Source organism: Nanorana parkeri, unplaced genomic scaffold (genome assembly GCF_000935625.1).
Source record: "Nanorana parkeri isolate BGI_ZX_2015 unplaced genomic scaffold, ASM93562v1 scaffold1424, whole genome shotgun sequence".
Lineage (NCBI taxonomy): Eukaryota > Metazoa > Chordata > Amphibia > Anura > Dicroglossidae > Nanorana > Nanorana parkeri.
Genome location: NW_017307692.1, coordinates 220,930 through 245,108, shown reverse-complemented (window position 1 = coordinate 245,108; position 24,179 = coordinate 220,930). Strand labels below are relative to the sequence as shown.

General features: G+C 47.9%; 1 protein-coding gene across 1 annotated transcript in view; it reads right to left on the bottom strand.

Moving 5' to 3' along the window:
- Positions 1 to 1,939: 1,939 nt before the first annotated feature.
- Positions 1,940 to 24,179, bottom strand: part of LOC108798172 (zinc finger protein 260-like) — a 28,687-nt gene continuing 6,447 nt past the window's right edge. The window contains 2 exon segments of the mRNA XM_018569904.1: positions 1,940 to 2,482; positions 21,150 to 22,331. Coding sequence (XP_018425406.1) covers positions 1,940 to 2,482; positions 21,150 to 22,331 — 1,725 coding nt within the window.

Here is a 24,179-nt window from a genome sequence, read left to right as displayed (position 1 = left end):
GAGAGAGGGGGAGAGATCAGAGAGAGAGAGAAAGAGATCAGAGAGAGAGGAAGAGATCAGAGAGAGAGAGAGACAGATCAGAGAGAGCTCAGAGAGAGGGAAAGATCAGAGAGAGGGGGAGAGATCAGAGAGAGAGAGAGAGAGAGAGAGAGAGAGAGAGAGAGAGAGAGAGAGAGAGAGAGAGAGAGAGAGAGAGAGAGAGAGAGAGAGAGAGAGAGAGAGAGAGAGAGAGAGAGAGAGAGAGAGAGAGAGAGAGAGAGAGAGAGAGAGAGAGAGAGAGAGAGAGAGAGAGAGAGAGAGAGAGAGAGAGAGAGAGAGAGAGAGAGAGAGAGAGAGAGAGAGAGAGAGAGAGAGAGAGAGAGAGAGAGAGAGAGAGAGAGAGAGAGAGAGAGAGAGAGAGAGAGAGAGATCAGAGAGAGAGAGAGAGATGAGAGAGAGAGGGGGAGAGATCAGAGAGAGGGGGAGAGATCAGAGAGAGAGAGAGATCAGAGAGAGAGAAAGAGATCAGAGAGAGGGAAAGAGATCAGAGAGAGGGAAAGATCAGAGAGAGGGGGAGAGATCAGAGAGAGAGAGAGAGAGAGATCAGAGAGAGAGAGGAAGAGATCAGAGAGAGAGGAAGAGATCAGAGAAAGAGAGAGAGAGATCAGAGTGAGAGAGAGATCAGAGAGAGGGAAAGATCAGAGAGAGGGGGAGAGATCAGAGAGAGAGAGAGAGAGAGAGAGAGAGAGAGAGAGAGAGAGAGAGAGAGAGAGAGAGAGAGAGAGAGAGAGAGAGAGAGAGAGAGAGAGAGAGAGAGAGAGAGAGAGAGAGAGAGAGAGAGAGAGAGAGAGAGAGAGAGAGAGAGAGAGAGAGAGAGAGAGAGAGAGAGAGAGAGAGAGAGAGAGAGAGAGAGAGAGAGAGAGAGAGAGAGAGAGAGAGAGAGAGAGAGAGAGAGAGAGAGAGAGAGAGAGAGAGAGAGAGAGAGAGAGAGAGAGAGAGAGAGAGAGAGAGAGAGAGAGAGAGAGAGAGAGAGAGAGAGAGAGAGAGAGAGAGAGAGAGAGAGAGAGAGAGAGAGAGAGAGAGAGATGAGAGAGAGGGAAAGATCAGAGAGAGGGGGAGAGATCAGAGAGAGAGGAAGAGATGAGAGAGAGAGAGATCAGAGAGAGAGAGAGAGAGGAAGAGATCAGAGAGAGAGGGGAAGAGATCAGAGAGAGAGGGGAAGAGATCAGAGAGAGAGAGAGAGAGAAAGATCAGAGAGAGAGAGAGAAAGATCAGAGAGAGAGAGAGGGAAAGACCAGAGAGAGAGAGAAAGACCAGAGAGAGAGAGAGAGAGAGAGAGAGAGAGATATGAGAGAGGAAGATATCAGAGAGAGGGGGAGAGATCAGAGAGAGGAAGAGATCAGAGAGAGGAAGAGATCAGAGAGAGGGGGAGAGATCAGAGAGATTATTTTTGTACACTTTTCCCCCCATGCAGCTGTAGTTCACTTCTAATTGTGATCTATTAGTGGCATCCAGTACATCCAGCAATAGACAACTATAGCAGTGAACTAGTGCTGAAGGGAAAGGCTGGACAGAGCTGCTACAGCTCTGCCTGAACCTTGGTACTGACAGGAAATGCTGTGATGCCAGCTACAGTCACATTGTAAACACTAGGGGAAAGTGTTTGTACAGTTCGCTCCCAAGGAACAATCTATAGAAGCATGGAAAGCCCAGGAGCTGATCACTTCAGCTTGTGGGTGTGGTGCTGTCATTGACAGCCGGCACTTCCAGTCTAATCCCTGGCTGGGACCTGCAGGAGCCGCTTATTCCCAGTTTCGTATTAAAATGGCGCTGGGAGGACTGGCTGCTTTCCCGGCACCATTTTAAACCAGCACTGGGGACTCAAGTGGTTAACAGTCTTCTGGAAAAATATTTCCCCCATTCAGAACAAGAATCGATACGACCTCCTCCATTTGACTTTTCAGTAAGGCGTTGTCATGTTTCTTCCGCACGTTACACCTTGGTGCTGGGTTTTCAGGTGTACATCGCGGTTTCTTTTTAAGCTAAAAGCCTTCCCACACACCGTACAGGAATAGGGCCTCTCCCCCGTGTGAACTCTTTCATGCGCAATCAGAGTTGACCTCTGCGCAGCCCGTTTTCCACACTCGGAGCAGGCATACGGCATCTCCCCTGTGTGGAGTCTCTGGTGGGCGATGAGTACGGACCTGCGTTTAAAGCTCCTCCCACACTCGCCGCAGGAGAACGGCTTTTCGCCGGTGTGATTCCGCTGGTGTATACGCAGCAATCTTGACTCGGTAAAACCCATCCCGCACTCTGCGCAGACGTGCGGCCTCTCCCCCGTGTGGATCCTCATGTGTGTGGTAACTGACGACTTCTGGCTGAAACACTTCCCGCATTCGGTGCAGGAAAACGGCTTCTCTCCGGTGTGGCTTCGCAGGTGCGAAATAAGCGCTGTCCGGAAGGGAAAGCTTTTCCCGCACTCTGAGCAGTCGTGGGACTTTTTCTTGCGGTGGGTTCTTTGGTGAGATAGGAGTTTCTTTATGGTGCCGAAAAATGTTCCGCACTGGTAACACGAGAGTGTTTCAACACCGCTCGGAGCTGGTTTTTGGGTGATGGTACGTGAATGATCAGGGATAACCGCTCCATTTGCTGGGGCGGCAGGTGATGGATCAGCACGGGGAGGTGCTGGAGGGAGATTTGGGGTAATGGCGTTTTCTTTAGATGAACTGGTAGTGACATCCTCATCTTTGGGTCCTTGTGTTGGAGGTGTAAAGGAATGCTTTTCTGTGTCTGTGTAAAATAAGACACGACAGGGAATGAAAAAGTTAGAGGGCCCAATGTCACTCTTGTCACCAAACTGGTTATATAAAAGGTGGTTAAGTCTGTGATGTTAAGCTCGCCAATACCACCCATCAACGCTGCTGACAAATGTCTGAAACGCACAGCAATAAAGACCTGACAGGGGTTCTAAGCCCTCCCCACTCTACCCAAAACTAAAATAAAGAACTTTGGCTTCAGTTGCACCTTAAATAAAAACTAATTCTCAGACTTAACCTGCTAATGATCGACAGGGTAGGCAACTGTGGCAAAACTACAAATCCCATTAGGCAGAGGCCTCTGGGAGTCATGCCAGTGGCTGTTACGAGTCTTGAAATGCCGCATGGGACTTATAGTTCCAAAACAGCTGGAGTGGCAAGGTTGCCCACTCCTGGTCTAAAGTCCCTCCATTGCAGCAAAAACCTTCATAATCCCATCCTAAAGCATCCAAGTATGCTCACAAATGCTATATATTGACTTTCAGGATCTCTTTTTACTTGCATGATTACCTGCTCTTTACATGTCCTCCAGAATGGAGGCTGAGGACCCCCCAGAGAGTGTGTGTGGGGGGGAGACTGGTCACGTTTCTTGGCTGGTAACACACAATGACATGATGTGAGGAGGAGAGCCGGAGTCTAATAGAGGCTGATGGCTCCTGACTCCCCCCACTAAACACATTCCGTCCCCCCATTCCTGTCTACTGACAGAGGACGGGGGAGAAGAAGAGATTGATGCCCCCTGTACTGAGATGTATGAGACCCCAGAGAGAGTGTGTGGGGGGGGACTGGTCACACACAATGACATGATGTGAGGAGAGCCGGAGTCTAATAGAGGCTGATGGCTCCTGACACCCCCCACTAAACACATTCCGTCCCCCCATTACTGTCTACTGACAAAGGAGGGGGGAGAAGATAAGATTGCTATAGTGACTGAACAAGGAGAATCTGCTGGCTTTAGTGTTCCTCACCTGTGCTGATCTCCGGAGGGATTGCTTTCTTTTTAGTCTGCATTCGCACCTCTGCCTCCTTCTCTGTTCGGACATCTCTCTGAGTGGTTCTGGTGTCTTCAGGGTCTGTGAATAAAGATGAGAGTGAATCCGCCTGTAGTGAGATGTATGAGAGACCCCAGAGAGTGTGTGTGAGGGGAGACTGGTCACGTGTCTTGGCTGGTAACACACAATGACATGACGTGAGGAGAGGCGGAGTCTAATAGAGGCTGATGGCTCCTGACTCCCCCCACTGGAACCCTTCAGACATTTAGAATTTAAACCATTTAATTACCAATTTTGGTGTAAAACATAAACTAAATCAAGAGCAAAGTGTATTACAGTATATCGATTTCTGCCTTAGTTCCCTTTTCCCATCACCTCTGCACCCCTCTGCATTCAAGTTCTACAGGCGAAGGCCATATACACTGTTGCATAATCATCTCTCAGACCTTGGACTACATATCCCAGTATGCCTTGCATGTACACTCACAGGAGGTCTAGGTCAGACCGTGCCTGCATTATGTTCTTGTTTAGTCGGGGGAGAGGTGACAGTTTTAGGCCTTATAGGAAATAGCAATATATATATTATATACTGTGAGGGGGATTTATCAAAACTGTATCATAAAAAATCTGGAGCATAGCAACCAATCAGCTTCTCTTATTCATTTTCAAATCTTAACTGAACAGATTTAAGAGAAGCTGATTGGTTGCCATGGGCAACTGCTCTAGTTTCTGTCTGCTATCTGTCTGATATATACCCAAGTGTCCTCTGTCGCTGGCAGAAACGCCTCACTCCCTCCTACTAGAATGCGCCCCAGTGGCGGATCGGAAAGCTCTCGCATATGTAAAAAATATAGGATATGGGAAATAGGTACAGAGGGCAATCAGACCATCTAATTTATGCGCAGAACTCAGGGTGCATTTCATTTAAATCAAGTCGATTGAAATAAACATTTTTAACTCTGTCCTGCAGCGGCTCTTCCTCTGAACCGCTGTTGACTCACCGACAGTCCCCTTCACTTTAATGGGACGGCTGGTGATGCGGCAGTGACACAACAAGGTGAGGGGCGTGGCATGCAGCAGGGGAGTTGATGCCCACTAGGTGCTCTTTAAATTTAAGGACTCATTCTTGCATGTAGTAAGAATCTTTATTATTAATATTTGCAAACAAAATGAAGGTTTCCTATTTTAGAATAATAAGCGGTCAGGTTAGTAAAACAGCGATATCGGAACCGATTTTAGGTTGACAGGTTAATCACACATAGTTGGAGAACTACTCAAATCATTTTATTTAATTAAAACAATAACGTCATTACATATTCTTGTATTTGCTGAAACATCAATGTTTAGTAACTGAATAAACAAATTACACTATATTGCCAAAAGTATTGGGACGCCGGCCTTTACCCGCACATGAACTTTAATGGCACCCCAGTCTTAGTCCGTAGGGTTCAGTGTTGGGTTGGCTCCGCCCTTTGCAGCTATAACAGCTTAAACTCTTCTGGGAAGGCGTCCACAAGGTTTAGGAGTGTGTCTATGGGAATGTTGGACCATTTGTGAGGTCCGGTACTGATGTTGGAGGAGAAGGCCGTGCTCGCAGTCTCCGCTCTCATTCATCCCAAAGGTGTTCTATCGGGTTGAGGCCGGGACTCTGTGCAGGCCAATCACGTTCCTCCACCCCAAACTCCGCTAACAGGTGACCGCGGAATATTTAGTAGCCAGGAGATTTCACGGATGGACTTATTGCACAGGTGACAACCTATCACGGTACCACACTTGTAGTCACTGAGAGCGACCCATTCTTTCACAAATGATTGTAGAAGCGTCTGCATGCCGAGGTGCCTCATCCTATACACCTGTGGCCATGGAGGGGATTGGAACACCTGAATCCAATGATTTGGAGGGGCCCAATACTATGAGTTTACCAAAAATGTACCGTATATACTCGAGTATAAGCCGACCCGAATATAAGCCGAGGCACCTAATTTTACCACAAAGAACTGGGGGGAAATATTGACTCGAGTATAAGCCTAGGGTGGGAAATGAGGCAGCTACTGGTAAATGTAAAAAATGAAGATAGATACCAATAAAATTACATGAATATTTATTTCAAAGAAAAACAATAACCTAGCTCTGTAAGTGGAAAAGGGGGTCAACAAAAACAATATGGTATCGAAAATACCGTAACTTTAAAAGTACAACAACCTTAGCTCAATCAGCAACCAAGCTAACACACAAGAGCTAAAATCCTTCAAAACTGGAGTTCTCCTCCTCATCATCTGTATGTCCAAACAGCTTCAGCTGGTGTGAGGTTATCAGCATAGACATTGTCATCATCACTGAGCTCACAGTCATCACCATCACTGCTGTCGTTCTCATACAAAGCGCTGTCTTCACTGCCATCCATAGCATTACTAATGCCGCATTTCTTGAAGGCGCGTTGCACCAGGTCCTCTGGAATCTCTTCCCATGCATCACGAACCCACCGTGCTATCAATTCTATGTCTGGCTTCCTCAGATTTCCAGCTTTTGTCAGTCGAGCTTGACCAGAGGACATCCGTTCATGCCACATCTTTCGCACACGGTCTTTGAAAGGTTTATTTAAACACACATCTAGGGGCTGCAATACCGATGTAAGCCCACCTGGAATAACTGCCAAAGTAACTTGAGAAGACTTTGCACATTTTTTTATGTCATCAGATGCGTGGGCTCTGAACATATCCCAAACTAGCAATGATGGTTTTTTCTTTAAGGTTGCTCCTGGTCGTCCGTTCCAAACTTCTTCCAGCCATTTTTTTGTTCCGTCTTCATCCATCCAGCCTTTAATTTGTGCACGCACTATAATTCGTGGTGGGAATTTGACCTTTTTAGGCAAGGTCTTTCTTTTAAAAATAATGACAGGCCGCAGCTTAGTTCCATTAGCCAAACATGACAGAACGACTGTGAAATGGTTTTTTTCATTTCCTGTGGTTCTTAGTAAAATAGTTTTGTCTCCCAAACTTGCCACAGTTCTGTTGCTTGGAAGATCAAAGGTCATAGGCGTTTCATCCATATTCCCAATATCTCCCAGGTCATAGTTATGGATCCTTCTTTGTTTTATGATGAATGAATGAAATGACATCACTTTTTCATCAAGGTCTTTTGGCAACTTCTGTGAAATCTTCGTTCTTTGCCGCAAACATAGGGCAAACCTATTCATGAAGCGGGTACACCATCCTGCTGATGCAACAAAATTTTCAGTGCCTGGTGCTTTAAATTTGTCATCTTTAGCCATTTGAAGGGCACGTAAGCGAATTCCCATGCGTGTTACACAGTAACCATTTTGACGACACTCCATAACCCATTTATGCAATTCAGTCTCTAGAGCCCCATATGAAGTCGTTAAACCACGTCGAGCTTTTTTTGCCTTTGGAATCTTTTCCAAGTCAGCTTTCATTTTCCGCCACTCCCTTACTTGTTTTTCGTCAACACAAAATTCCCTACTTGCAATACTGTTATTGCTTTCTTCTGCTCTTGACACAACCTTAAGTTTTAAACCAGCTTCGTATGACCTGCGTTTTTGTTTTGGTCCAGGATTAGAAGTAGCGATATTGGGATCCATTTCTAATAGGATAAAAAAAAAGAATTTTTAGGATGGGGGGGCGCCATCTTTTTTGACCCCTCTTACTTCTCATAAGCCCCACTCCTTATAGAATCCACCCACTCCATGCCCTGTATTCCACATATTGTGTAAGGAGTATACAGCTCAGCGTCATAAGTGGGGTATATTGCAGCCAGTAACACAGTATGCAGCCAGTACACAGGTATTGTAGCTAGAACACAGGCATTGTAGCCAGAACACAGGCATTGTAGCCAGAACACAGGTATGATATAGCAAGAACACAGGCATAGATGTACTGTATGAATAATATTTTAGCTTTTTTTTTAAATGTTGCCTTGACATACATTTTAAGCAGCCACAACCCATAGCTCTTTTCCTCAGGTGTCCCGGCTTCCTAGCTGTTTTCGTGTTTTTAGCTGAGGGAAACTTGCAGATGGCAACTCCCTCTCCACATATACCATTCCCCCGACAGAGAGGATACAATATTTCCACAATCCCTGGGCAGATCCTGCTTTCCATAAGGATTTTACCCTTTCCATTCAGGCCCCTTACCTTATCTCTTCTCTTCAGCCTGCACCGAGCGGCGCTTCTGCCTCTGGACCCGCCCCCTGCCAACAGCACAGTGCCAAGCCAATCACTGGCAGTCACTGTGCAGCCAACAAGCCTATGTATGTGCGCTGTTCATCGCACATAAATAGAGCTTTCAGACCTCACAAATTGACACGAGATACTTTGATGATGAATTTACAGCGCAGTCCATAACAATAACACCTCCTGACAGATACAACAACCTTGATGCCTTAGAACCTGACCAGCGTACTCACTTTCCTCAGTTCTCGAGACGCTGACTCGAGTATAAGCCGAGGGCTTATACTCGAGTATATACAGTAAATATTGCAGAATATACAGCCTCATGCTACATAACTAAGCTCCATTTCATGCTGAATAAACAAAATTATTCATGTATCTGAAATAGAAAACTATCTTTAGATAGATTTTTTTTTACTCCAAAAGCATTCTATTAACCACTTGCTGACCGGGGTGTTTATACCCCCTTCCCATCCAGGCCATTTTTCAGTGTTCAGCGCTGCGGTACTTTGACTGACGTTTATTCCGTCATGCAATGCTGTACTGATACGAATTTCATACCATTTTTTGGGGGCAGACGTATCGGGCGTCTCCTGATCGCTTGTATGTAAACAGCCATGGCTGGCTGTTTACATGCTCACAGTTTTCCCTCTCGTGTGCGCGCCGAGTGCCGCACACGAGAGGGGGGAGGGGCAGGACGTCTTAAGACGCCCTCCCGCTCCTAGCAGACTCCCGTCCGGCCGTTCACAAACGGCCATGGACAGAAGGTGGTTAAAAAAATTGTGATTAAAAAAAAAAATCACATTTAAATTAAATAAATCTGATTTTTTTTAAAAAAATTATCGATTTTTATCCACCCTGCCCTTGATACAATATCTCTTGCCACTGTACGGATGTGAGAATGTCTCACCAGTCATGAATGCACTGCAGATATCGCAATGAAAGCATTTGTAGCAGCCCGTGCGATGTGAAATCTTAAAGGGTTTTGGTTGGTATCTGGTCCTGGGGTCTGCTTGTACCAGGTGGTCCCTTAAGGTTTTGCTACACTGGTAAACCGGTAAAGGTGCCGTCTTAAAGGAGAACTACGGGGTCAGGGCTTTTCCCCATAGTTCTCCTAAAAGTAACGGGAGGACACAAACTAGCGTCCTCCCGTCACCCAAAGCTCAGTATACCGCGAACTACAGCTCGCGGTATGCTGAGACGCCGCAGCTGGGACGGACCCCGACTTTACTGTCGAGATCCACCAAGCTGCGTGAGTGACAGCTGGCTCTACCTATCTAGAGGCAGTGCCAGCTGTACCCGCCCCCGCCCGTCAGCGCTGGAGGATCGGAATGTGGATACCTCACCCTGCCAGATGATGAAAATATCATCAATATAGCGGGTCCAGAACCTGACATGTGTAAGGAACATGTGTGAGGGGTATGTGAAGACTTCTTCAAGGTAGCCCATGAAGAGGTTTGCAAAGGATGGTGCGGCTGAGCTGCCTATAGCTTTCCCTTAATCTGTAGAAACATCTGGTTTTCAAATAGAAAGAAGTTATTGACAAGAATAAACCTCAAGCAAGACAGTATGTATTCCTTAGGCATATTATTCCTCACCTGTGCTGATCTCCGGAGGGATTGCTTTCTTTTTAGTCTGCAGTCGCACCTCTGCCTCCTTCTCTGTTCGGACGTCTCTCTGAGTGGTTCTGGTATCTTTGGAGTCTGTAAACAAAGATGAGAGTGAATCCTCCTGTACTGAGATGTATGAGAGACCCCAGAGAGAGTGTGTGTTGGGGGGGACTGGTCACGTCTCTTGGCTGGTAACACACAATGACATGATGTGAGGAGGAGAGCCGGAGTCTAATAGAGGCTGATGGCTCCTGACTCCCCCCACTAGACACATTCCGGCCCCCCATTACTGTCTACTGATAGAGGACAGAGGAGTTTCAGGGATCTGTGAATAAAGATGTACTGAGATGTATGAGAGACCCCAGGGAGAGTGTGTGGGGGGGAGACTGGTCATGTCTCTTGGCTGGTAACACACAATGACATGATGTGAGGAGGAGAGCCGGAGTCTAATAGAGGCTGATGGCTCCTGACTCCCCCCACTAAACACATTCCGTCCCCCCATTACTGTCTACTGATAGAGGACAGAGGAGTTTCAGGGATCTGTGAATAAAGATGTACTGAGATGTATGAGAGACCCCAGGGAGAGTGTGTGGGGGGGAGACTGGTCATGTCTCTTGGCTGGTAACACACAATGACATGATGTGAGGAGGAGAGCCGGAGTCTAATAGAGGCTGATGGCTCCTGACTCCCCCCACTAAACACATTCCGTCCCCCCATTACTGTCTACTGATAGAGGACAGAGGAGTTTCAGGGATCTGTGAATAAAGATGTACTGAGATGTATGAGAGACCCCAGGGAGAGTGTGTGGGGGGGAGACTGGTCATGTCTCTTGGCTGGTAACACACAATGACATGATGTGAGGAGGAGAGCCGGAGTCTAATAGAGGCTGATGGCTCCTGACTCCCCCCACTAAACACATTCCGTCCCCCCATTACTGTCTACTGATAGAGGACAGAGGAGTTTCAGGGATCTGTGAATAAAGATGTACTGAGATGTATGAGAGACCCCAGAGAGTGTGTGTGGGGGGGAGACTGGTCGTGTCTCTTGGCTGGTAACACACAATGACATGATGTGAGGAGGAGAGGCGGAGTCTAATAGAGGCTTATGGCTCCTGACTCCCCCCACTGGAACCCTTCAGGTCTAGACATTTAGAATTTAAACAATTGAATTACCAATTTTGGTTTAAAGGATAAACTAAATCAAGAGCAAAGTGTATTACAGTACATCGACTTCTGCCTTAGTTCCCTCTTCCCATCACCTCTGCACCCCACTGCATTCAGGTTCTACTGGTGAAGGCCATATACACGGTTGCATAATCATCTCTCAGACCTTGGACTACATATCCCAGTATGCCTTGCATGTACACTCACAGGAGGTCTAGGTCAGACCGTGCCTGCATTATGTTCTTGCATAGTCGGGGGAGAGGTGACAATGTGAGGCCTTATAGGAAATAGCAATATATATATTATATACTGTGAGGGGGATTTATCAAAACTGTATCATAAAAAATCTGGAGCATAGCAACCAATCAGCTTCTCTTATTCATTTTCAAATCTTAACTGAACAGATTTAAGAGAAGCTGATTGGTTTCCATGGGCATCTGCTCTAGTTTCTGTCTGCTCCAGCTTTGATAAATTCCTCCCTGTGTATATATTAGTGTCCTTTGGTGCAGATAGAAACTTCTTACTCCCTCTTTCTAGAATGCGCTCCGGGGTGCTGCTCCTCATTAGATCAGAAAGCTTTTGCTAGGGATGCACCGATACTAGTATCAGTGCTGATATTGCACCGATGCCAATACTGAGTATTTGGGCGCGTACTCGTATATTGCCCAAATGCTCCGATACCAGAACTTCCGGTCAGAGGAAGATTTCCTCTGACCGGTAGTGCCATAGGGGAACATGGAGCTGGCTTCATGGGCATTCAGGAACCTGGGTGTCAAGTAATGACTCACCTACCGGCTTCCTGATTGGCAGGGAAGCCGGCTTGATGCTGATTGGCTGGGAAGTTGGTTTCCGGGCCAATCACAATCGAGCCGGCCAAACACCATGGAGCTGGCATTTCATTACCCACCGCTCGGCTTCCTGATTGCCCGGGAAGCCGGCTCCATGCCAGCGGAAGCACCGGTATGAGTATCGGCGAGTACCGAAAGCAAAATATCGGTACTCGATATCGAAAAACCGGTATCAGTGCACCCCTAGCCCCGCACATATAACAAGTATAGGATGTAGGAAATAGGTACAGAGGGCAATCAGACCTTCATTTATGCGCAGGACTTCAGGCATGATGTCATTCAGGTGGCCTATGTGTCTGCCGGCTAATTGTAAATAGGGATGAGCTCAGGTCCAGCCCGCACCTAAGCTCCTCTGGACCTGGTTCAAAACCTGAGCTCTCCCGAACCTGTTCGTGTTTTCATGAGCTCAGGTTCAGTCCGAACCTGAGCTCACTCCTATTTACACACAGACTTAAAGTATCTGTATATGTTAATACTTCAATAAAAATAATTTTGTGAAATGCAGGCAGTATGCCTGAATGTGTCCTGGTGACAGCCTTTTGCAGTCCTTGTGCAGCAGAGCTCATTGTGGGAGAGAGAGAAGCAGCGCAAGGAGGAACTCAGCAGTGCTCCTGTTCTAACAAGGGACTTGCTGATAGGGGGAGAGAGCAGAATGACCTGAGAGATAAGCTCATCAGTCTACTGATTCTTTATTTACTGTCAGGTCTCCAGGCTGGGCGGTGTGGCAGAGCTGTGTAGACCTCAGGACTGGCTGGTCAGAACTACAAATCCTTTGTCAGGCAAACCAGCTCCCGTCTATGTAGCTGTTTGACCGGAGTTCAACTTAAAAATGAATTTCCCCATTTAGAATATATAGAAAGGCTCCTCACCAGGATGAGTTCTCATGTGCGAAAGAAGATTGGCTTTTAGGATGAAACACCTGTCGCATTTCGAGCAGGGAAACGGCTCCTCCCCCGTGTGAGTCTTTTGATGCCTGATGAGCGACGGCTTCCGTGCAAAATACTTCCCGCATTCCGGACACATGTGCTGCTTGGCCGTGTGCTTTCTCTGGTGCGACAGAAGCTCCTCGATCTTGGGGAAAGATTTGCCGCACTCGTAACACTTGAACTCTCCGTTCTTCCTCTGGGCTGCAGGCCGGCCGACCTTTGCACGCGATGGCTTTGGAAGACTCCTGCTGCGTGTTGATGGCCCAGATGCACGGCGAGGGGATGGGTCTGCGGTGGTGGGACGTTCATCTGAAGAGTCGGAGGTGACTTCGTCGTCTTCCATTTCTACGTCTGGAGGCGTGCCTGGATTTTCCAATCTTTCATCTGCGAGATATAGGAAGTGAGACATTTACCTAACCCATAGGCGGTCATCTGATTTTGTGGCCCCTCCTTCCTCATTGTCTCTATTAGGTCTCATTATTAAGCGCTTATTTTGTCTAGGGAGCAAAAATTAAGATGATACACTCACCTGATGCTCGGTCACACCTAGCTGCTAGACCAATCTCTGCAGCATCTTCCTCCCCGGGCTCCGGCGGCCTAAGGACCTGTGATGTCATCATGTCTAATACAGGTCTATTAGATGTGAAGACACTGAGGGACATACCACAGCCAGAGGGAGGAGGAGGAGATAAGCGGTCACTGCCAGAGGGAGAGACCCTGAGTAGAGACCCTCGAAAATAAAGTGGCGATAGTTGCAATTTTTTATGTCACATGATATTACTCATGATATAAGCTAGAGCTTATCCATAACTTGGTCAGAACCTGAGCTCCTTTAACCTGGTCTGAACTGACCGCCCCTGAACCCAGAAGGAGCTCCTTCCAAACCTGGTCTGAACTAACTTTCCCCTAAACCCAGAAGGAGCTCCTTCCAAACCTGGTCTGAACTGACCTCCTCCAAACCCAGAAGGAGCTCCTTCCAAACCTGGTCTGAACTCACCTTCCCCAAACCCAGGAGCTCCTTCCAAACCTGAGCTCCTCCAAACCCAGAAGGAGCTCCCTCCAAACCTGGTCTGAACTGATCTTCTCCAAACCCAGAAGGAGCTCCTTCCAAACCTGGTCTTAACTAACCTTCCACAGACCCAGAAGGAGCTCCTTCCAAACCTGGTCTGAACTGACTTCCTCCAAACCCAGAAGGAGCTCCTTCCAAACCTGGTCTGAACTAACTTTCCCCTAAACCCAGAAGGAGCTCCTTCCAAATCTGGCCTCCGAACCTGCTCTGAACTGACCTCCTCCGAACTCGGAAGGAGCGCCACCAGAACCCGGTCAGAACCTGAGCTCCTCACTGACCTTATATGGCTACGAGCAAGAACATGGAGCAGGTAACCCTTGCAGTGTGGGGGTAGCCCTACTGCAAGCGATAATATTTCAAAATACTGGAGTGTATCCAGAATGATATATTTCCTGAAAGCAGAGACCATAGAGAATAAAATGGTGACAGCTGCAATTTTGTATGTCGCACAATATTAGCACAACTGTTTATCAAACCCAAATTTTCAGTAAAAATACATTCATATGAGTTTTAGTGTACACACCTAATATAACACCCAAATTTTGGTCAAATATAAAAGATGAGGTCGATTTGTGTAAATAGATACCAAACATGTCAAGCCTCAAACCTATGTGTGCCTATGAAACAGTGAAAACCTACGGTACCCAAAATTGTCTATTGATGCTTGAAAAGCCTTTACAGCTCATCAATTTAGAAGTAACTGTGAATAATAGGGATGCACCGATACTAGTATCAGTACCGATACTAAGTATTTTGGCGAGTGCTCATACTCACCCAAAATGCTCCGATACCAGAACTTCCGGTTTCAGGGAGCCAGGCGGCGAGTCATTACACACTGCCCGGCTTCCCGATTGGCCGGCTCCATGTTCCCCGGTCCCTTGGGAGAATGGAGCTGGCTTCCCAACTAATCGGGAAGCCTGAGGGGCGAGTAATGACTCACCCCCTGGCTTCCTGATTGGCCACGGAGCATGGAGCTGGCTTCCCGACCAAAATCAGCAAGCCGTATGTTGAATATAACATGGGTGCAAAAAATGGAAAAAGGGCCTCAGTCATGAAGGGGTTAATAACTCGCTGCCCAGCTTCCCGACTATTTAGGAAGCCGGGCGTGGAGTCATTACCCGCCCCCAGGCTTCCTGATTGGCCAGAAAGCCGGCTCCATGCTTCCTTGTCACCTGGTGACGAGGTAGCATGGAGTCGGCTTCACGGCCAATCAGGAAGCCAGGCGCCGTGTAATGACTCGCCGACCAGCTTCCCAATTAGCTGGGAAGCCGACTCCATGCTCCCTCCTCATCAGGTGAGGAGGGAGCATGGAGCCGGCTTCCCAACCAATCAGGAAGCCAAGTAATGACTTGCTGTCCGGCTTTCTGATTGGTAGAGAAGCAGGCCAATTAGGAACACGGGCGGCGTGTCATTACCCACCCCCTGGCTTCCCGATTGGCCAGATAGACCGCTCCATGCTTCCTCGTCACCTGGGGGCGAGGTACTCATTTCCGGTATCGGCGAGTACCAAAAAATAAATAATCAGTACTTGTATTCAAAACCGGAAAAACGGTATTGGTGCATCCCTAGACTAGAATAATTGTTCTCACTCCAGTGTGCACGGTGATACCCAATATGTGTGGCGAAGTTGTTGTAGTGACTGAACAAGGAGAATCTGGGACTCTGGATTGAGTGTTTATTCCTCACCTGTGCTGATCCCTGGAGGGATTTCCTCCTGCTTACACGGCTCACTGCCCTCCATAGACGGCTCTTCCGCTTCCTCTTTCACTTCAGCTTTCAAAGCACCGTGGCTTTCATCCTGAATGACATAAAAAAACAAAACTTAAAGGACTTGTTCACACCAGGAGCTGCTCATTTCCTATGTCCCTTTATCGCCTTTTAGTGGGCATAATGTGCTATTGCAATTAGGACATTCAAACACATACACACACGAATGTTCTCAAGATATTCACAGGGTGGGCAGCCCCCAAATTCTTTATAAATCAACCCTCAAGTGAGCTGCTAGATGTGATTACATACAATGACTTACTTATTGGCAGATTGTACTGATAGATCTGCATTCTTTTACAAGACTTGGAGTCCCATCTACCTGATTCTGCTGAGGGGTCTCCTGATGTTCCTGAGGGATCTCCTGATGTTCCTGTGTGGATTCCCGGGAATACAGGGGACGGGGACATCTCTCTGGGGTGTTTCTGTTACTGGATCCATCTGTAGGAAACACACAGAGATGTAAGGATGTTTGTAAACAGTGTTACTTTGTATCTTTCTCCAGTCTCCCATGTGTAGACATTCAAAATCCCCGAGACTGCTGCTGCTGGGTGCCGCCATCTTGGATGTGAAGTCAGCAGCCCCAGCAGAGACGGAGCTGCCACTCAAGTGACACTCTATAGCAGGGGTCCCTAAATGGCGGATCGCGGTCTGGATACGCCGCAGGTCCCCATTCCTCCACAGTCATTGGTTGCTAGGAACGCAGCGTTCCTAGCAACCAATGATGTCAGCTTTGCACCCTGCAGAGCATTAAGGGAGGACTGAAGAGTATCATCTTCTGTCCTCCCCTGCAGCCCAAAGTCTGCCCTCCTGGCTCCTCCTACTCCCGCCTCCTAGCTCCTCAGGTTCCATGTTAAAAAGTGACAGCACAGCCGCATTAAAGGGGCACTCTAGGGACAACCTGTATAAGGGGGCACTCTGATGAGGACAATTACTTATTAGTTGTCCTCATCAGAGTGCCCCCTTACATTAGTTGCTGCCATCAGAGTGCCCCCTTACATTAGTTGCTGCCATCAGAGTGCCCCCTTACATTAGTTGCTGCCATCAGAGTGCCCCCTTACATTAGTTGCTGCCATCAGAGTGCCCCCTTACATTAAATACAAAAAAAAGGGGGGGCACTCTTATTGGGACAGACAATGTACTCTGATGGAAGAGGACATCCAATGTAAGGGGGCACTCTGATGGATGAGGACAGCCAATGTACGGGGGCACTCTGATGGATGAGGACAGCCAATGTACGGGGGCACTCTGATGGATGAGGACAGCCAATGTACGGGGGCACTCTGATGGATGAGGACAGCCAATGTACGGGGGCACTCTGATGGATGGTAGAAAGACACCAAACATGTCAAGCCTTAAAATTGCGCGCACGCGTGAAACCTCAAAAAACTAGAATACCCAAAATTGGCCATAGTCGACGCTTTAAAAGCTTTTACCGCTCATCAGTTTAGACTTCAGTGTGATCAGTGATTGATGGCCCTAAAATTATTGCTCTCACTCCGACGTTCGCGGAGATATGTAACATGTGCTTCCCAGAAGAGTTGAAGCTGTTATAGCTGCAAAGGGCGGAGCCAACTCAATACTGAACCCTGCGGACTAAGACTGGGATGCCATTAAAGTTCATGTGCGTCTAAAGGCCGGCGTCCCAATACTTTTGGCAATAATAGACACACACTTACATTTAAAGCGGATTACTTACCTGTGTTGACTTGGAAAGAAACTTCCTCTTCTTTAATTGTCATTTCCTCCTCTTTAATCCTCGCATGTCCTTCCTCTAATCCCGGGAATACAGAGGACGGGCCTGAGGGATCTCCTGATGTTCCTGTGTGGAATCCCGGGAATACAGAGGACGGGTCTGAGGGATCTCCTGATGTTCCTGTGTGGAATCCCGGGAATACAGAGGACGGGTCTGAGGGATCTCCTGATGTTCCTGTGTGGAATCCCGGGAATACAGAGGACGGGTCTGAGGGATCTCCTGATGTTCCTGTGTGGAATCCCGGGAATACAGAGGACGGGTCTGAGGGATCTCCTGATGTTCTTGTGTGGAATCCCGGGAATACAGAGGACAGGTCTGAGGGATCTCCTGATGTTCTTGTGTGGAATCCCGGGAATACAGAGGACAGGTCTGAGCGATCTCCTGATGTTCCTGTGTGTAATCCCGGGAATACAGAGGACGGGGACATCTCTCTGGGGTGTTTCCGCACCTGGATCCATCTGTAGGAAACACACACACTGACTGAATACATTGTTTCTATGTCTTTATATCAGAGGATGTGTTCTCTCCTTTACAAGAAATGAAAGTCTCCTCTTACCCGGTGATGTGAGGGGCGGCCGGTTCTCCATCATGATGTCCTTTTAGAGATCCCTGTGTCCTTCTAAAGGTCTTAAAACAGAATAATACTTGGTCAGGGTGGACCCTTCATACTATATAGAGAAGGGGGTCCCAGCACTCTCTGTGGACCTCAACATATCATCTTCCGCACTTTTCCGCAGCGCACTGGATGGCGGAGACCTGAATTAAGTGTTCACTTTGTATAATTCCAATAAAGTTTTTTTTTTAAAGTAAACAGTGCAATGTGTTGAAACTGAGAATCACGTGGCCCTCTCAGCACCTGGCAATTACCCACCTCCTGCGTCTCTTGCTCTGTCCCCAGAGGAGCTCACCTTCTAATAATATACACATCAGAGGACTTGCAGGAAGAAGAGGATTTGTTCAGATGACATGATCCCTCCATCTAGTTCACAGACAGTGTTGGGACCCTCTTCTAAGAAGACATTATTACCTCCTCCTCACTTGACACACACTCTCCAGCCTGGCACACTGCAGGATTCTGGCGCCACTGGATCTCCTCCCCCTGCATTCCCAACAATAGTCTACAACAAAATGGCCGCTGCCGTCAGCACTGAGGACATTTCTTCACCTCACACGGCAGACGCTCGCCCTCTAGTGTCGGCTCTGATTACAAACAGTTGTCTGGAATAATTTCTGTTTGCTCGGATGTCTGGAGATTATATTCTATAAACACGTTTAATGTAGGAACTGTGAAGTAATATTACAGCAATAGAACATTATATAATATTATATGTAGCAGTCACAGAGAAGGTGAGAGGAAATGTCTGGTGAAGAGTTGGTAATGTACAGAATGCAGGGGTCAGGTGTGTGCAATTCATGAAGTGCATCCAAAGTGTGTAATAAATGGAGCGCAGGGGTCAGGAGTGTGTATCAAATGAAGTTCGGGGGTTAAGAGCATGTATTGCACAGCATACAGGGGTCTGGAATGTGTAACTCACAGAGTGCAGGGGCCAGGAGTATGTTTTGCATGGTGTGTACAAGTCAGGAGTATGTAGTGCAGGGGTCAGGAGTATGTAATTCACAGCATGCAGGGGTCAGGAGTATGGAGTGCAGTGGTCAGGAGTATGTTTTGCATGGTGTGTACAAGTCAGGAGTAGTGCAGGGGTCAGGAGTGAGTAGCATGCATGGTGCAGGGGTCAGGAGTATGTTACTCACAGACTCCATGGATCAGGGGTAAGTAACACACAGAGTGCAGGGATCAGGAATAAGTAATACAGAGTGCAGGGGTAAGTAACACAGAGTGCAGGGGTAAGTAACAGAGTGCAGGGGTCAGGAGTAAGTAGCTCACAGAGTGCATGGGTCAGGAGTAAGTAACACATACATTGCAGGGATCAGGAGTATGCAACTTACAGAGTGCAGGGTTTAGGAGTATATTACTCAGAGTGTATGGGTCAGGAGTATATTACTCACAGAGTGCAGGGGTCATGAGTATGTAGCTTACAGAGTGCAGGGGTCATGAGTATGTAACTCAGAGTGCAGGGGTCAGGAGTATGTAACTCACAGAGTGCAGGGGTCAGGAGTATGTAACTCACAGAGTGCAGGGGTCGGGTGTATGTAACTTACAGAGTGCAGGGGTCATGAGTATGTAGATTACAGAGTGCAGGGGTCATGAGTATGTAACATACACAGTGCAGGGGTCATGAGTATGTAACTCACAGCGTGCAGGGGTCCTGAGTATGTAACTCACAGAGTGCAGGGGTCATGAGTATGTAACTCACAGCGTGCAGGGGTCATGAGTATGTAACTCACAGCGTGCAGGGGTCATGAGTATGTAACTCACAGAGTGCAGGGGTCATGAGTATGTAACTCACAGAGTGCAGGGGTCATGAGTATGTAACTCACAGAGTGCAGGGGTCATGAGTATGTAACTCACAGAGTGCAGGGGTCATGAGTATGTAACTCACAGAGTGCAGGGGTCATGAGTATGTAACTCACAGAGTGCAGGGGTAAGTATCACACAGTAATTCATATAATCCGTATATTTACCCATCAGAGTCTCTCCTGGACTCGGAATTACTCCTCATCACGCTCCTGGTGATGTAGTCCATAGTACACTTTGCTGTGCCTGAGGGGGGATGAGGTAGATGGGAAGCGGGTACTATGGCTGAAGGGAACAAGGTGGCTGGGAGGATGGCTCCTGTGGAAAGTGTGACCTCTGACCTGGGATGTGGGCACGCAGAGTAGTCGGGCCCCTCGTTGTAGGTGTAACAAAGCCTCGTAGATGGTAGCAGTGCGCAGAGGCGGCCAGATGGGAGTCTTGCTACGCACAGAGGAGGTGCGTCCAGAGGATGCAGAGAGGGCTCAGCACAGGGTAGGAAGTTACTACCACCGGCTTCCAAGTGTTCGGCAGCAGAGTAGAAGCAATGCAAGTTCATCAGCTGTCACTGGCGCAGACTTTGGGGGGGGGGACTTTGTAGGCGCTACTGGCAATATAGCACTGCGGGACCGGAAACAAAGGCGCAGTGTTAGGTGTTCCTCTGTTTCTGTTCTCCCGTTGAAACCCTTTCAACCTCCTGCCCACACAAACCACTAAACTTAGGACACGAGTAGTTGATGTTCTTGCTGTTCTCACCGGCCGCGCTGCCTGCTCGGAGATAGTGACGAGTAGTCAATGTGTGGAGGAAGACCGCTAGCAGTTGACGGTGGATGTAGATGGAAAATTGACTTTGCTATTATCCAAACAATGACACATTATATATTCGGATTTCTTTATTCCACGGGTTCCAAAACAGTTCCGCTGTTTTGTAGATGAATAGGTTGGGTAATCATACCAAGATAACTCTGATAAATATACATTATAACAATTACAATATTAAGAAGAGCAATTACAGTATTAACAAGCCTTTGTTAGCTTCCATCCCTTACAGCCTCACCCAAGCCAAAATCTGTTTTTTGTTTTAAGTCTTGGAAAGATTGGGGAAGGGGTAGAACCTCTGTCAGGTTTTAAATGCAAGTTCCTGTCAAGATTTTCCCTCACTTCCTGTTCCATTTGACACCTGTTATCTAGGCAGGAAGTGGGGAGAAATCTCCCTCATGCATTAATCAATGTATTTATTATTGCTATTTCCCTGTACTGCCTGACACCGGTGAAATAAACAGGAAGCTCTCCCCCTGACCTCCACCATTACAAAATAGTGACATGGAGGTCAGAGGGGGGAACCAGTGAGAGCTGTAGGGGTCCGATTTGACGGACATTCCCAGAAGGTTCTGCCCACATGTGGTCACCAGCCAGATTTGCATTTCCTGTAGATGGAACGGAACTATGACTTTTGCCCCATGTGGGTCAGCTGATGTGAAATGAGAGTCCCTCTGTGAATAAAACTCTGACCACATTCTGAACATGAAAATGGTCGGAGTCGTTTGTGGACTTTTTCATGCCTAACCAGATCGATTTTCTGGGTAAACCGTCTCCTGCACTCAGCACATGAATACGGCTGGACACCTGTGTGGACTCTCTCGTGCCTAATCAGATTGGACCTTTGTGTAAACGCTTTCCCACACTCAGAACAGGAATACGGGCGATCGCCGGTGTGGATGATCTGATGTATAGCAAGATATGACCTATCGGTAAAACACTTCCCGCACACTGGGCAGGAAAAGGGTTTCACTCCGGTATGTGCTGCCTGATGTGAGATAAGGTACCGCCTCTCAGTAAAACTTTTCCCACAATCAGAGCATACGTATGGCTGGACGCCTGTGTGGCCTCGCTCGTGTTTAGTCAGGGATGATTTATGGGTAAAGTATCTCCCGCACTCGGCACACGAATACGGGCTTTCACCGGTGTGAACTCTCACGTGTTTGACAAGATACGATTTGTCGGTAAAACATTTTCCGCATTCCGAACATGAATACGGCTTTAACCCCGTGTGACCCGACTGGTGGGAAATAAGATATCGCTTCTCCGAAAAACATCTCCCGCATTCGGTGCAGGAAAACGGCTTCTCCCCCGTGTGGCACCTCTGGTGCCTAATAAGATGGTTTTTCTGAGAAAAACATTTCCCGCATTCGGGGCATGAGAACGGCTTGTCCCCAGAGTGAGTCCTCTGGTGTAAAATAAGATTCCCTCTCTGAGTATACGACTTCCCGCATTGCAAACAGGAAAAAGGCTTTTCGGACATGTGAGTCTTCTCGTGATGGATAAGATGCGATCTGTCACCAAAACGTTTCCCGCACTCCGAACAGGAATACGGCTTCTCTCCCGTGTGCACGCGCTGATGCGTGATCAGCGCTGTCTTCCGGGAGAAACATTTTCCGCATTCGGAGCATGAAAATGGCTTCAGTCCGGTGTGAGTTCTCCGGTGCGTAAGCACCGCTGATTTTTGCGTAAAACATTTCCCACATTCAGGGCATGAAAATGGTTTCTCTCCGGTGTGAGTTCTCTCATGCAAAACCAGATGTGCAGACAACGAAAAACACTTGCCGCACTCCGAGCAGGAATATGGCTTCTCTCCCGTGTGGACTCTCTCGTGTGTGAGAAGTGAAGACTTCTGTGTAAAACATTTCCCACAACTGGGACATGAATATGGCTTCTCCCCGGTGTGAGTCCTTTGGTGTTTAATAAGAACCTTCCTAGTGGAAAAACACTTCCCGCATTCAGGACAGGAATGCAGCTTCTCTGCTGCGTGGGTTCTCCGGTGCGCAGTGAGGCCTCCTAGCTCAGTAAAACCTTTCCCGCACTCTGAACAAAAGAAGGTTTCACCTTCTTCTCCTGCTGTATGATCGGTAATGGAAGGCAGCTGATCAGGAAGACCCTCCTTGTGTTTAGAGGGAATCGATGATGGATCTGGATTGTACACGACAAGGTTTTCTTCTGAAGAATCATTTGTGACGTCTTCATCTTCTATCACACCATCTGGAGAGAATGTGGAACCTTTCTCTGTGCTGCACCATCTGTATTGCCCATCTGCATGGAACAAGAAGTCAACAGGAACAAGAATGTTTAACATCTGATCTAAAATACACAGAGCATTTCCTTAAACTGTTGTGAGTGAAATGGAACAGGGAAAGCGGCTACTTGTCCCAGTGCTGTTCTAAAATGGCACCTGGTAGCGACAGTCGGGGTCCAACTCTAAGACCAGGACCTGAACGGATCCACCCCTGGGTTCCGATACTTCTACAGATCACACGTAGGCACGTGCTGTAGAAGAGCATGTGATCACAGGCTGCTGACATGCCCGGCTTTCCCGGCACAGCATTTCCCAACCTTCTATCAGCCATGGCACCCCCTAAAAAGTATATACAACCCCAAGGCACCCCAGTCACAAATGTACTCATGGGGCCTCCAAAATCCATAAAAGAACATTATCTGAGGTGGGGTCTGGAATGGGTTTTAAAGGGGGACCCAATGCGAAAAACAGAAAAAAGTGGGGTCCCCCAATTACATAAGGGTCCCCCCTTCACATTAGGAGTCCCCTTTCCATCACAGCTACCACTTTCACTTCAGAATTCCCCTTTACGGGCTCGTTCCCACCAGCCCGTGCGCTCATCATGCAGTCCCGTGCTCAGAACAGAAGGGATCGCATACACAAAGTCTTCTTGTGTTCTGAGGCAGTAGGGGGCGTGGCAGTGCCATTCATGTCAATGACACTGCAGACACGCCCCCCCACCGGCCGCACGGGACTGCGTGGTAAACAATGCCCTGCGCTCCAGTGCGGCAGTAGTGCATGCACAATTTTTTGCGATCGTACCGCACTGGAGCGCAGGGCATTGTTTTACTACATGGTCATGTGCGACCAATTTTGTGTATGTGATCCCTTGTGTTCCGGGTACGGGGCAGTGCGATGAGCGCATTGGGCTGGTGGAAACAAGTCCTACATCATGAGCCCCCCTCCTTTTATATCAGAATTTCCCATTTACACATCAGAGTTCCCCTCTTTCATCACAGGGCTCCCTTTCACATCAGAGTGCTCCCTTCATATCAGAGCTCCACAATCACATCAGAGTTCCCCCATTCACATCAAAGCCCCCGTTTTGCATCAGAGCTCCCCAATCACATCAGAGTCCACCCCCCATTCACATCAAAGCTCCCCAATCACATCAGAGTCCCCCCTATTTACATCAGAGTCCTCTCTTCATATCAGAGACCCCATTTCGCATCAGAGCTCCCCAATCACATCAAAGCTCCCCAATCACATCAGAGTCCCTCCATTCACATCAAAGCCCCTGTTTCGCATCAGAGGTCCCCAATCACAACAGAGCCCCCCCCCCACATTCAGATCGGATCCCCCGTTTCACATCAGAGCACCCCAATCACATCAGAGTCTCCCCATTCACATCAAAGCACACCCAATCACATCACAGTCCCCCCCATTCACATCAGAGCTCCCCAATCAAATCACATCAGAGTTCCCCATTCACAACAGAGTCCCCCTCCTTTCATATCAGAATCCTGCTCACTGACCGAGTTCCCTTCTTTCACATCAGAGCCCCCCCCCCACACACACTTCACATCAGGAGCACGCTGAGTGAAT